General features: G+C 42.8%; 2 protein-coding genes and 1 non-coding gene across 3 annotated transcripts; 1 reads left to right on the top strand and 2 right to left on the bottom strand.

The window, feature by feature from the left end:
• The first annotated feature begins 386 nt into the window (after nt 1–386).
• LOC103640648 (uncharacterized) lies at nt 387–3,418 on the top strand. The gene is made up of 4 exons (XM_008664133.4): nt 387–958; nt 1,699–2,181; nt 2,303–2,818; nt 2,917–3,418. Exons 1-4 carry the CDS (start codon nt 491–493, stop codon nt 2,995–2,997), a joined length of 1,548 nt encoding a protein of 515 aa, XP_008662355.1. The 5' UTR covers nt 387–490; the 3' UTR covers nt 2,998–3,418.
• Nucleotides 3,419–3,694: 276 nt separating this feature from the next.
• On the bottom strand, nt 3,695–3,768 carry TRNAI-AAU (transfer RNA isoleucine (anticodon AAU)). The gene has a single exon. It is a non-coding gene; the product is annotated as a tRNA-Ile (tRNA).
• Nucleotides 3,769–4,060: 292 nt separating this feature from the next.
• Nucleotides 4,061–14,395, bottom strand: LOC103640647 (clathrin heavy chain 1). The gene is made up of 29 exons (XM_008664132.2): nt 14,059–14,395; nt 13,772–13,976; nt 13,082–13,170; nt 12,771–12,977; nt 12,397–12,495; nt 12,190–12,298; nt 11,940–12,019; nt 11,607–11,834; nt 11,460–11,525; nt 10,563–10,679; nt 9,982–10,179; nt 9,759–9,875; nt 9,631–9,690; nt 9,431–9,517; nt 9,207–9,290; nt 8,978–9,112; nt 8,835–8,897; nt 8,658–8,762; nt 8,443–8,555; nt 8,084–8,336; nt 7,851–7,987; nt 7,482–7,760; nt 6,372–7,374; nt 5,778–6,263; nt 5,507–5,677; nt 5,233–5,418; nt 4,989–5,111; nt 4,782–4,892; nt 4,061–4,696 (listed from the first exon to the last, which is right to left on the bottom strand). The coding sequence occupies exons 1-29, from the start codon at nt 14,101–14,103 to the stop codon at nt 4,529–4,531; spliced, it is 5,124 nt and encodes a 1,707-aa protein (XP_008662354.2). The 5' UTR covers nt 14,104–14,395; the 3' UTR covers nt 4,061–4,528.
• Nucleotides 14,396–14,923: the final 528 nt, after the last annotated feature.

Raw genomic sequence — 14,923 nt, 5'->3', positions numbered from 1 at the left:
CTGACATGGTGGAAAACGAAGCATTAGTGCTTACGAGGTGTGTGCCCGCGCGCAAAGAGTTTTGAAGGGCAATTTAGTTGAACAACAACAATGTGCCGTAGTCTTAAAATATACTATGTCGAATATTTATCGCCCGTTCATTTTTAAACTAAACTATGATAAATATGATAAATTAAAAAACAGAGAGAGTAGCTCTTTCTACCTCTTTTTTTCATCCACATTTTTAATTAATAATGATAGTAATAATAAATATAAATATATATACAAATCACATTCATAAATTTATTTATTATGAATGTGTATTTAATTAAAATGAATACTATTCTACGACGGAGAGACTATAACAATTTAGTTGCTACTTAGAATTTTGAAGGGCTTAGAATTTAGTTGCCCATCCTGAAGTCAATCTTCAGAAGAGAAGCAAAGCAACAGACCACGCCCCAGTGAGAGCTCAGTTTCCCCTCTTCAGTCTTTGCTCTCAACTGCTGCCATGGCAAACGCATCCGACAGCGATATTCCATCCGTCACTCACGACCTCGACGAGGATGAAGAATTCGACGACGACGACCTCGATGACGAAGACGACGATGGCGGCGAACCCCTCGCGTCCTCATCCGAGGCGGCTCGCCTAGAGGCCGTGCTCCGGCGTCTCACCGCGGACGAGGTCCGGATCCGGGTGCACCAGGTCACGATCCGGGGCTGCGCCCGCACGCGCCGCGCCGCGGTCGAGGCGGCGGTCGGCCCGGACGTGTCGCGCGCCGCCACCGTGCGGGACCTCGTGCGCGCCGCCGCCGCCGCTGGTGACCGGCTCCGTTGCCTCGGCGCCTTCGACACAGTCTCGATCACCCTCGACGCGGCGCCGCCCGGGATCCCTGGCAGCGCCGTCGTCGTCCTCATTGATGTTGCGGAGGCCCGCGGCCGCGCTGCCGGTGATTTCGGCGTCTTCGCCAACACACAGGTACGCGTCCAACTAAAAATGTCTCCTTCTGTTTCTACAGAATTGAGTTGTTTGCATCTTGGGTGCACTTTTCATTGAATTAAAAGAGTCATCGTACCAGAATCTTAGCTAATTTGAACTAAAAGAGTCCTTGCTTTCAGAATGATCAGTGAAGGCCTCAATGCCCATGACTACTAGGACCATTGAGTTGTATCTATTTGCATAGTGTGGTTTGTTTAGGGGAAATGATAGAACATGTAGTTCTTACATATAATTGCGAGTTAATCGGGCTATTTTCAGGTGCACTATGGAACGGATTTGTGGTTTTTTGGTTCCTGATCGCTACTGCTCTGGTTCTGGAGTGAAATCGATTAGTTTGCTGCCTTTTCTGGTTCAGCATTGCAGTATCATTGCAAGACTTTTTTTTCCCATGTCCTGTCATATTTTTCTGTTCCAAAACCATACACACTCTGCTGTATACTCCCTCCGTTTCTTTTTAGATGTCGCTGGATAGTTCAATTTTGCACTATCCAGCGACATCTAAAACGAAACGGAGGGAGTAGCTTGGATGAAAATCACTCAAGGGTATCTCCATCACTTAAAGGTGTTTAACTTTGGATTTGTGCATATGGTTTATCCCTGCTCAGGTTTATTACGATAAATGGTGATTAGTGGCACTATGTCATATGCATGACTTCAGCTTGTTCCTAAATTCACTTTCTCAAGTCTCACCAATTTTCTTCATGTGAACCTTTTTGCAGAGTAGATCATGCTCACTTGAAGGTTCAGTGAAGTTGAAGAACCTATTTGGATACTGTGAGACCTGGGATGCATCAGGCGCTCTTGAATTAGATAAGACAGCAGAACTAAGTGCCGGAGTCCAAATGCCTAGGATCGGAGCAATACCAACTCCCTTGATGGCTAGAATATCGTTTGTATCTGACGACTGGTTAAAGTCCTCACTGAAAGAACACTTGATGGGCGTTTCTGTCGGCTTGCTCTCCACCATAAACCACAACATTGCTTACAATTTGACATGGAGAAAGTTAACTGATCCAACACGCATGTCATCCAATTCTGTACAAGAGGAATTAGGACATAGCCTTTTGTCCTCTATTAAGTACGCGTACAAGGTTGACCGAAGGGACTCAAGCATAAGACCTGCACGCGGATATGCTTTTATGTCGACTTCTCAAGTTGGAGGGCTTGCACCAGGGAGCAAATATTCACGTTTTCTTAGGCAGGTATATCTCAATTTTCTTTTGTGCTCCATCCTTTGCACTGCTTGAAAACTGGGTTTACATAATACACCTTTTAACTGATTTGAACTGAAAGGTAATTACTATTTTCTTGATTGTATATCAGGAATTTGATCTTCGAGTGGCTTTGCCTCTGGGTGTGCTGAATGGTGCTCTCAACGCCGGAGTGGCTGCGGGAGTCATCCATCCATTGGAAAGGGGATCTGCAGGATCTGTCTCACCACTTGTAGAAAGATTTAACTTGGGTGGTAATAGGGCTCTCGTGTGCCGCTTGGGTGGACCATCTTCACTATTAGGCTTCAAAACAAGAGGGCTACGGGCAGCAACAGAGTCCAGAACACAAGACCCCAACACTCCTGGCAATGGCACTTCCCCTTCCCCTGAGCTAAATGGTCTTGGAGGTGAAGTAGCGGTGACAGCCTTCGCCGACCTGTCATTTGATCTGCCTCTGAAGCCGCTCAGGGAGCTGGGAATCCATGGTCATGCTTTTGTCTGTGCTGGAAATCTTGGTAGATTAACGGAGTGTGATCTGCGGAAGTTCCCTGTTACTGAATTCCTGCAGACGTTCAGAAGTTGTGCAGGATGGGGCGTAGTTGTGCCGACCAGACTGTTCCGCGTAGAGGTTTTACCCCCTTTGCATTCTTGGTTGCTTTTTTTCTTCTTCTTTTCTTTCTGTTAAAGCTGGTGTTTAGTTTAACACGGTTTTCTCCTCTTGTCCAGATGAATTACTGCTACATCCTAAAACAGCTTGATCATGACGGGGGGAAGACAGGCATACAGTTGAACTTCTCATCCTCCTAATTTGTAAGATGAAACCAAACAGAGCCCTAGTGGTAACAAAGCTCCTTGTAAACATCTCAATGGCAAACCTCAAAAAACCGGATTTATTAATAAAAAATAAGGTCAAAAACCGGATGTGAAAGATTACGTAAAAAAAAAACCGGAGTTCTTTAGACTTTCATGGTCCACTGTCTGCGTTTGAATGACAGCCAGAAACTCGGCTTTGCATTGGGGATCTTGTATGTTGACTATTTGCTCCTCTCCAGTCTCCACCATATCTATATGGGAGTGATGAAGCATTTGGCTAGGCAGACAGTCTCCATCCCCATCTACTGTCCGTCTTGTTCTTGTATGAGCTGCAGCATCAGCCATTTTCATGTCTAAGCTGACATTCTTGTAACTTGAGAATTATTAAGGAGGGAATAAGTAAGTTTTTATAGAATTTCTTTTTTTTAATAAAAAAACTACAGAGTGCGTTTGTAACGTACAGTGCGAGAGTAAAAGAAATCAAAACAGCACATTCAATCGAATTTGTCAGAGTTGTCCCAGGGAAGAATGTTATGTGATTGGCCAAGTTGCACTTTCTGTAGAAAGAACTTGAAAGGAGGAAACAGGATTTAGAACGAGAAAACTAAAAAAAGGATTCGAAAAGATAGGGAAAAAAGGGAGAAACTTCAAAATGATTTAAAAAGAGAGAGAGGGAAATAAAAAAATAAATTGGCCCATGCAGGTCTCGAACCTGCGACCTTCGTGTTATTAGCACGACGCTCTAACCAACTGAGCTAATAGGCCAGATTGATATAGTTAGATATTCAATGTTATGTATACATATAAAACAGAAAAGCATGCACGCTTGAACCGTTTTCTGAAAACTTGCATCACCTAGCACACTGAACAGAACCAGGGATACAAGTAGAATACAAAACGCAACGGGTGCGCTAGATGTATGTTGCTCGCACACGAGGGCCATCGGAGCGAGAGAACCCAGCCGCGCCTTGCATGACAGCTTAGGCATGCACAATCTTGAGCTTGAGCCATAGAATTTGTGTGTACAAATATACACGTCTAGACTCTATGCTCGAGATAGAGAACATATCCATTGAATTTATTAATAAATATAGTATTACCGATTGAACTACAAGTTGGAGGAGCTAGAAGAAAATAATGTAGGGCATTTGAACTACAAGTCGGGCTAATATATAGATTAACAGGTCGTAACAAGGAAACATACATTTGTCTATCTTCACTCTGCCGACACGCAAAAGATTTTATCACACCACTATACATACACATGGTACCAGCTTTTAACAGCTCATGCTGAAACAACCTAATCATCCTATTTCCGATCCCATCGTAAAACATATCACAGGTTGCGCTTCTCAAACTATGGGTCAGGCTGATTTCACTCACTCGCCCAAAAAAAAGTTTCCTGGTACAATAAAGAATATTGATTTCCCAAACTGTAAAACCATCTACAGCTCCAATGAGGTTCCACTTATGCTTGCAATGGAACAATTCACATCATCATCTAAGCTCCCTGCAAAACCACCACTCAGTAGCCTCCCATTCCGAATGCTGGCATCGGACCAGGGCCCATCGGCGGCATACCCATCCCGCCCATGGGAGGCATGCCCATTCCACCCATCGGAGGTGGAGGACCACCCATGCCAGGCATTGGCGGCGCCGGCAAAGCGAGAGGAAGCAGCTGCGCATACATGTTCTGCACATCGCATAAGAATGCAACTTGTCATGTCAATGCCTCAGCACGGAAACAAAAACACATGCGAGCGCGGTTTTAGGTTTACCTGCTGAGCCACAAGGTCTTTCTCCTCCTTCTCCTTGGCTCTTTCTTCCTTCTGCGACTCGATCTTGTCCTTCACTAAATCATCCACCTTGCTAGTGTATTCACGAATGAACTGCGCACACAGTCACATAGCACAGTAGAGATGTTACTATGGTAAACTGTATGTAAATAGACGTCGGCACGAACATGGACAGAAATTACTACGTACCTGCAACAGGTACGGGAAGGCAAAGTCCACCATGTTGTTCATCCATGCAAGCTCAAGAGCCACATCTGGCCGGATCAGGTCGTAGCAAATGAAGAGGCAAGAAGCAAAACATTCTTTCTTACCCTACATTACATATGATTGGATGTGTTTACTAATCAGAATGCAAGCATAAGCTTTTTGCTGTATATAGTATTGAATTAGCTACTCCCATATCATCAGCCAATACAATGGGTTCGAACCAAACCTGCTCAATGAAATACACGAGCAAGTCCTCTGACAGTTCACGGTCGCCAGATTGTGAGCATGTCTCCATGCAGTCCTTGTACATGTTGTCTTTCTTCGATAGAGCAATCGACTGCTTCCACCTGCCAGCCTTCTTGTAAATGTAGGCGGCGATCCTCCTCATCTCCAGCAATTCATGCTTCTCAAGCTGCTCAATAAATTAACACATGCTATTAAATTAAAAGCGGTAGCGACAGGAATTGCACGACTGTCTGGCTATTTTATTTTTATTTTACCTTCTGGGCAAGACCAATCTGGTCAAAGTTGTCATGCATGTCAACTGATTCACGGAGTCTCTCGTAGTCCTCCTCTTCGACATAAAGCTCATTCAAGGCTTCATTCACGGCAGATACATTGTTACTCTGAACTGCAACCATATATGGTTTCACAAGATGCAACTGACCAGCCTGTCCAAAGAGCAACAAGAATCAGATTTTTGGGACGGAATTGAAACAGGGCTTCTATTCAAAGTGCACTGCAGGAATAGATTTTCAATCAGATGCTAACCTTGCGCATTATGTCTACAACTCTGGTGTGATCTAAACGAAGTGCAAGCACGTTTAGCATATCATTGATGAGATCAGGATGCTCTTGCAGATAAAAGTGAACTGCCTTGTAATATAGCTCGACATTTGCAACTTTAACGCAGACATCCTTGAACTGCATGTGATCCCATGCATCTGGAGAGTGGTTCATAATTGTGGTGGCAGCATTGTCAAATTCATCATACTGTATGTACAGGTAGGTAAGTTCTTTCCAGTGCTGCTGTTCGTCACAAGCTCGAATAAGCTTAGGAATGTTGAGCCGGGTGGAGAAAAGTTTGATGTGCTCCATAAGCTTCTCAGAGCGGTATCTAGCATATAGAACTCCCAATTCTGTGAAGATGCCCATGTGTGCACGTTCAAGTCCAAGACCACTCTCCATGAGAGCAATAAGTTCACTGAAGCATCCTCTGTTCTGGTAGTACTCACTGACTTCTTCCAGGTCGTCAACCTAAACAAAAAAAAGAGCAGGTATGTCAGAAAGAAATATATCATAGAAACTTTGCAATAAAACAAAGACTAGGGAAAAATCATCAAGTATGCCCTCCTACTTGTATACCTGAACAATAATATTGAGACCACATATTTGTGCAAGACGGAACTCCTCCGCGTCAACACAAGCAAAGCAGACCTCCTTCCATGTTTTAGCACTGTTAGCCTTGCGAGCAGCATCCACAGCACCTTGGTACTGCTTCAGCTTAACCAGGGTAACAGCCAGCTTAGCCCAGTTTGAGATGAAAGCATATATGATCTTTGCAGCTTCATATAGTTCTTCATCATATAGACGGTCACCAACATTTTGAAGGTTGGCAACATTTGGCATAAGTATGAATTCTTCAATGTCACTGAGTCTGTCAATCTTAGCGTATGCAAAGATGAGTTCTCCGTCGACTTTAGGTTCCCGTGCCTTTTGCCTTACCATCAGAAGGTACTTCACTAAATCATTGTACACATTGGCTTCCTCAGCCGCACGGATGACATCAAGGAAGTGTGCTGCATCATCTGCACGAATGAAGGACTCAATTGCTTCACTGACCAGACCTTCACGTAACTGGGCTTTAGCAACCTGGCTCCAAACAGCATCTTCTTCAACACGGAAGGCAAACTCCTCAGCCCTGTCTATGCTTCGGATGTTATCCAAGAGAACATCAACAGCCTGCACATTTAAGTTGAACTTCTTAAATATAGCAAAAGCCTCCTCGTACAGCTGTGCCTCGACAGCAACTTCACCAACAGCAGGCCCATCAAAATTGTCTAGTCTGTTAACATAGTCCATGACTCTGGATGGATCCGCCTTGATGGCGGTCAGGATGAGTAGGTTCTGCAGGTTGAAGTTTCCACTGAATGCAGAATTCTGAAGAACAATCTTTTCAAGAAGCTCAATCAATTCGTGAGGAAGGTCAGCAGTCATGAATGCCTTAACAGCAGCAGAGACTTGCTCGGGGCTCTTGCTTTCAGGCAATGCGGTCGAAACCACTTGGTCAATGAGTTGCCTTCTATATTCATTCTCAGGCTGAAGAACTTTATCCCACAGATCACCATCCATTCTCTCAACCACATATCTGAAATTTTAAATTTATGTGACATGACCAAGCGAGCCATTGCTCAATATATAGAGGACTGGAACAAACAAAAGGCATCAGTAACAGGAACAAAAATAATTATATACCTAGCTTGTAGCTTGAACAATGAGTTTTTGTTAGTGACATTAATAAGCTCGTCGTCACATTGCCCACGTCTATAAGCAACAACAGCAAGTGTAGGATCTCGCTTTTCACAGTATTTGCCCACAACACGAGAGTCATAAAATGGGTTGGTAGTAAGGAAATGCTCAGGGTTATTGTTGCTGTCGATGATGATTTTCCCAAGAGCATTGTGGACATGCACATCTTGGCTACCTTCACTCACTAGATGCTCCAAGAATTGAGTAAGCAACCGTAGGCGGTTCCTGATACACATATTCAAACAGATGTGATCCACTTAAAAAGGGAATGTGAAACTTGTCACTTTGCAGACCCCAGGAATAAAGAATTCAAACCTCTTCTCGCATTCATCAACTAGTGGCTCAACAGGAAGCAGAGAACGAACAGAGAGAATCAAACCCTTGATGAAATCTTCCGGGCATTCATCATCCAGAAGTTGCCCAACTACCAAGGGAGCATTACCAGGATTGACCTACATACAAGACAAAAGGAAACAATCAAACAAATGCTTGAAATACCAGATGAAGAATGACGCCCAAAATAACAGTGACTTCAAGGATGTACATACTTTTTGTACATAGCCCTCAATATACCGAAGCATATTGTTTGTATATAGATAGTGAGTCAGATCTGGAACAAATCCAAAGCGGTCACAAACATTAATCAGTGGGCGGGCATCAGGTAGCTTTGCTTCCATCAAAAAGTTCTTTGTCTTCTCCGCATCATAGAAATTAGACTCTCTGGTTACACGCTCAACTTCTTTGATCTGTCCAGTTCTTGCAGCTGCTTCTATGTATTTGAAATGGATATCTGGATCCTCACTATGAATATAAAGAAAATTTAATATCAATGCATGCCATGTTGAGAAATTTAATATTAAGGTATGCCACCTTAAGAAATACCAACATCAGGAGTAAGAGTAACTACCTGGAGCTCAAATAGGATCCCAAGAAAAAGTAGAGGCCCTCATAAGATTTGAATTGTTCAAATAATTTTATGCAAGCATCAACTCCTAGTTGTTCAGAATATTCTTTCGCAGCCTACAGATGTGCCACAGGTTTGACAAAAGTTATATACTTGAACAGGGGAGGGAAAGCAGTAGGGTGGAACAAAAATGTTTACAGGAACGGAGCAATATTTACCTGCACAACAATCTGAAGATTTCCCCTCAGATTTACCAGTAGAAGGTCCTTCATGCACTCTAGTGCCCACTCCCTTGAAAGGGTGCCAAAGAACTCAACAAGTGCCTGTGCAAGGAAGTTGTTAATAAACAAGAAAACAACAGATACATTTCAAGAACATAACTGAACACCACAAACCTGGGGCTCAATGGCATGAGTATTTACAATGACACGCTTGATATCAGGCAACTCTGAATAATGCTGCATCAGAAAATACGATATTGGTTTAACACAGAGATTAAAGAGAAGAGATCAGCCAAAACAATGCAAAGGTTACCGACCTGGAGGGCACGCAAGTATAATCCAGCCTTTTCACAGAGCTGAGCAATACGAGGACGGTCATAATGACTGAACATACCATTCGCAAGAATGGCATCTGCAACATTTGGGTAAGTCACTAAGTTGATCTCCAAAACCTACAAGACAATCCAAGCAGAAGACATTGAGTAGTTAAGCAGCATGCAGGTCTAAGGCAAATGTTCATATTGAAATGAACAATCAAATACTAACCTTGGTTTGAAGAAAAGCATGATCCGGCAAGTTTGGCTTCAGAACATCCAGCAGAAAAGCTGTAGCCTCCCGTATCATATTTCTCTGTTGAAGAATGTAAGCCAAAGCAAAAAACCAAATTACATAGTGAAGACTAAAAGAACTGCATGGAGAGTTCCCAGACAACAAAGAATTTTATATACTACTACAGAAAAGAATTTATATGCTAATAATACAAAAGATACCTGAAGGAAGAGATCAGTGATAGTGTTGTAGTCTACTGGACAACCTCCCTCCATTTGTGACATCATCAATGCAAAGTTGACAGCTCCCTGGTCAAGATACAAATTGACAATGAAGCAAGGATTTCTGAGATAAAAGAAACATGTACCAAACAAATGAATACCTCACATTAAGCCCAAGTTTGCTTAAAATAACCAATTACCTGTGGATCTGTCCGCAAAATGGTTTGCAGGAGGAAGAGATAATCTGGGGTGTATCCAACCTGGAAAACAAAAGTTCAAGGTCAGGTATAACTAAAAAAGGACTTCCACATAACCAAAGCAAACATACCTGCTTTGAATATATAAGTATTTTGTCAAACTCCCTCCTTTCAGCAAAAGCAGCAACAACTTTAGGGGTTGCCCTGGCCTTGATGTATATTTTCAGTGCAAGATCATTGTCCACAGTCTATACATCAAAGGGTACAAGAAATGATTAGCGATAACCAAGACAAATAAATGTAATTTAACAAAATACAGTAAAATCAATAAAAACAGCATAGGACCCATCTTACCTTGACAAGATCTCCTAGTTCTTCACTGCACTCCAGTTTGTCTTCAGCCAACCAGTTTTCCAGAAGGTTCTTTTTGTTCTGATTGACAACAAGTCGAGATAGCTCAAGAGACTCAAAGGCATTGAGCTTCCCTCGAGTTAGCAATGTGCCAAAGTACTGCAAGAGTGGGGGTGTTTGCCCAGCTTGCACAGGAACACTCTGCAATTTTGATAAAGTAATAAACATAAGAATTATTAAGTCAAAGAAAGGAACTTATACACTGAGAATTGATTAAATGTACATGAATCCTGATAGCAGGAGTGCATGTGATAAAATTAATTGTAGTACTTATTATCTCATATCGTAAAATTAATAAAAAAAACTGAGGAATGACCAGACCATCAAAGGTTTCTCTTGCAAAAAACACAAAACTAAATAACTTTAATCAACACAACCCCACGCTTTTATCAAGATTCTAGCACTGTAGTTAAATTTTCACTGAATTCACTATGGTTTACGAAGACATGCAGAGGTGGGACATTAGAAGGATGTTCATGAACCTCAACAGCTTCATACGTCGAATTAAAATACCAGAAGCTCACCTGAAATTTCGCAACAGTTTCAGGAGTCCTCAAGAGGCCCTGCGGAGACTCTGCAGCCAGCTCAGCTGCTTCCTTGTATTTTGTTTGCGCAAACAGTTCCTGGAACCTTTGCACAACCTGCAGTACAATTCATAATTTGATGAAACTCTATTCAATATTAACCATAGAAGTCTAACTACTCATAGTATGCAACTTCCACAAAATAAAGCATCATTAGTTGCATGACTGCAAGGATAATGGTGCAAGCAATTTGGAAACGAGAAATGTTTGTGTATGAAAAATAGTTTAAGAGCTCATCAGCACCTAGCACATGATTTTAAAGCTCAAATTTTTTGGAGGTGCTTTACAAGTGATAAAAAAGTCAGCTGTGTGCATTTTTAAATCCCTTGGTGTGTACATGAATATAGCTCTTTGGAATCCCTAAAGTGTGGCAAAAGCCATAAGTGCTCCTGCAGCAGTGTTATTGACAGAAAACCCCCTAAAATAACAAGCTCTAGGTGGAAAATGGTGCCATAAGCCCATAACAGCCAAACTGTGGTGTCAAACTATAAACAAATCTGGGACTGAAAGAGAACTGATCAATCATACAATTTGACAAGATATGACATCCAAATAAATTAGTCTCTGGAGGATTGGATATTGGCTGGACTCCTTTACTTAATCATATTGGTTTTACTAATTTTTTCCTTGCAGCACATAACCATTATAAGCCAATCAATTGGGCTTGTCCCTCCTAAGAAAATTAGGGTCACATACTTCAGTGATGTAAAAAGGACTAGTACTGTAGTTCACAGGGAGACACAGACAAAAATTGGTACAGGAAACACTAGGTAAATGAGTAAGCGTCAACACAGCCAACATATGCATCCATACAGGTCATCTTCTAGTGGAACTTACCAAGTTCTCTGCACCAGGAAGATTTGCTCTCTTGGCAAGATTAACAGCAAGCTCAAGGTTGTTCAGCTGCATACCAAAATTGTGTTTAAAAAGAATTATTTAACAAGCAGATCAGCAAAGTAGACCCAGAAGTGTAAAAGATCATACCTGGCCGCTAACAAATGGTACAACAGTTGCATCATTAACCGTGGCATGTAAAACCTGCCCTCTTCTGTTGATGGCATAAAATCCACCAGTAGAGGAAGATTCTGCTGTCAAGAATATAGGGTCTGGACTGATTCTATTTCTGTAAACTGCAGCAGCAGTTTCCAAGTCATATACAAACAAAAGGCCAAGCTTTGTAATTACATAGATAAGCCCATACTTTTGTGAAACCTACAACGAAAATTGAATAAAAACATATTAGATCCATCATGTGATGTTCCAAAAAATGCAGATATTTTCCCTATGAACTGCACTTTTTCCCCCTAAGATGCTCACCTGCATAGCTACGGGAAAATCATCCTGGAAATCTGGTGGGAAGAAAAGGTCCGCTTGTTTCTTAGAAAAGCCAGGTTTCCCTACAACCAAACAATCAGTAAGAAAAATGGTGATATCAGTATGGTGCAACATCTTTCAAAAGAAAAAGGAAGCCCACATGAAAAAACAAGCACATCAATACAAGATGTTTGAAATGTAGCACTAGAAAGAATAAAAAACAAAATAGACTTGGTGATTTTTATATACAAACCTGGCTGGGCACCCAGTTCAATAACATGCAACTTTGAAGTGATCTGTCCAGCATTAGTTGTCTTTGAGGCAAAACAAATAAGGGTTGATGGGTTCTCATTACCAACAACCTAGACAATTAGATAAAGAAAGTTTGCTTAATTACTAAATACTAAAAATAAAAACAAGAATATAAGGCAATAAGCATCACAAAGAACTGAAACAGTACCTTAAATGTTGCAAAAGATGCTGCATGGGCTTCAAGCGCCTGGCTACGCTGTTGATCGACAGAAAAAAGTTGCATATTTCCCTTCACCAGTTGTGGTCTCTGGTTGCGTCAAAAGGAGGGCATACAAATATGAGAAGCACATACAACAAAGTATTGTGTAATTACTAATTACTGACTTACAGAAATTTCTTTTAGTCCGAGTTCAAAACAACTGAGTTTTACAGAGATTGTGTTTTGAATCATATAAGAGGATTGAATTTTGAACAAAATCAGCAGGAGGGGGAAGTAATATTTGTTTATCAACACTCATTTGACATGTGATCTGTCTAATATCAGTAATGATGCAACTAGCAAAAAGATCAGTAAAACCGTACCTCTGGGGCTCCCGGTGCAATTCCAATAAGCACAAGCCACTTCTCCGCTGGGTCACATCGATAGTTGATGATTTGATTGTTTGCCAAGTTAGCTGTCCTATCAAACATCTTGGTGGGCTCAGAATCACCTTCAATCGACCAGTGGTAAACAGATGTTTGTGTCACTAAACCCAACAATTTGGGAGTGATCCACTTCCAAAATACAACCTGTGGTTGAAGATTAAATATATAGAACATGTTACTTGAAGGGCATATAATTAACAGCTACAGAAAAACATCAAGATGCAACAGTATCAGAGAGTGTTTTGTACCTGTTCGGGCATTTGGTGAGACTTGATCTTAGTCTTAGCCTCGATGTTAAATATTTGAAGGTGATCCTGTGTTGTTCCAGGTATTTGGGCTGCAAAATTTCAGCAGACATTTACCGTCGTTTCATTTATAGTCAAATGACATGGCAAGCAACTACATATAGCCAGATACTCAATGTCTGAACCAGTTATTTGATCTGAAGGTGGTTAACAAATTAGCATCAATCTGAAGGTGGTAATAAAGCATGTTATATAAAAAATGAAGAGAGTGAACTAAATCCATGCCCAGACTATAGTAAAATACCCCAGGCAACAGTAACTTTATTCAAGAAAATTTGCACTTGAACGTAAGTTGAACAAGAATGTTGAGTGAAATGGTAGAAAGTCATAAAACCAAAATGTGAGCAGCACACTGATGCCACAGACACAGACTCTCAAGTAAAGGCTTGATGTCACTCACTAGTGCAAAACTTTCAGATGCCATAGTAAGGAACCAGAAGCTTAGATCGATCGCTTCCCAGTTCCTAGGGAGTCGACTATTCAACAAGGACTTTGACTAGGACAGGAGCAATCCCATGGGCGGCAGTAGTAGCTAGGTAGGGCATGATGAGAATGAGATCCCGCGCAGTGGAGTGAACCGAATGGGCTGGATCTAGGGGCTGCGGGCGGTGGGTAGAGGCAGCAAGTCCGAACCTTTGAGCGCGAGGATCCTGGCGTCGGGGTTCATGAGGGCGGAGTCGGCGGTGATAGGGCGGCGGAGCGGCTGCATAGGCATGGCCATGTCGATGATGACGACGCTGTTCTGCGGCGAGGTCTCGCGGACGCAGATGTACTTCTCCGACTCCATGGTGACATGGGTAAACGTGACAAACTGCGGCGCGATGCCCAGGCTGGTGAGCTGCGGAGGACAGGCAAGCAACGAACGATCAGTGGGTGAATGGATGGAGAAGAAGAGGAGGACGAGGTGGCGAAGGTGTTACCGTGAGCGCCTCGCGCATGGCGATGGGGGCGTTGGCCGCCGCCATGGCAACGGGCGGCGGTGTCGAGATCTCTCTCGGCTAGTCTGGAGAGACGAAGGCGGTGATGCGAGGTGCCTCCACAGCTCCACTCGGGGCCGGGAGAAGGAGAGGGAGAGATCTGATCTGAGGGGGGGAGGGGACACAAGACAGCGGTGCGGAGACGGGAAAGAAAGAACGAAAAAAGAGCGAGCACGAGACGAGACGGCCGGGGAAGTTTAGTGGGCGTCCCATGTGGACACGATTCTTTGGCCCATTAATTAACAACAACTCCAATTTAGAGACAGGCTAGTTTATGCTCACGAACCATGAGTTATTTTGATTTACTATACATGTCAGGAGCTCAAATACTTGTAATACATAGTTTTCGTGGTTCATAGGGTTTTTTATGTTTGTTACGGCATTTCAAATATTGCAACCTAGGCATTCAACCAGATCTGGCATAAAACCTGAGTCTGAAGTCCTATACCTGAAATACTTGAATCCGTACCCGTTTAGCCCTAAGCTCATTACCCGAACAGTTCCGGCGGGTAACGAAATTAAATAACCGAACTAAGTTCAGATCTAATTGGATATTAACCCGTATCTAAGATACCAAATATACCAGAAATATCCAGCCAAATTAGCCACTAGTAGAAGGCCGCCAGGCACCCAGGCCGAGCGCTAGCCCCCATGGTCCACGGGCCACGACTCAGCTGGCAGCCTACTACAAAACCTACGTAACCCTAGCTCCCTGAGTCCCTGTCTCCCTGACACGGCGCCACCTGTCCAACCTACTACGACGCCGACGACCTCCCTCTCTCCCCGTTCCAAGCCTCGCGAGCCCAGC

The sequence above is a fragment of the Zea mays genome, chromosome 10 (assembly GCF_902167145.1).
Source record: "Zea mays cultivar B73 chromosome 10, Zm-B73-REFERENCE-NAM-5.0, whole genome shotgun sequence".
NCBI classification, from domain to species: domain Eukaryota; kingdom Viridiplantae; phylum Streptophyta; class Magnoliopsida; order Poales; family Poaceae; genus Zea; species Zea mays.
Note: the sequence above shows the minus strand (reverse complement) of the source record. Positions and strands in the feature narration are given on the sequence as shown.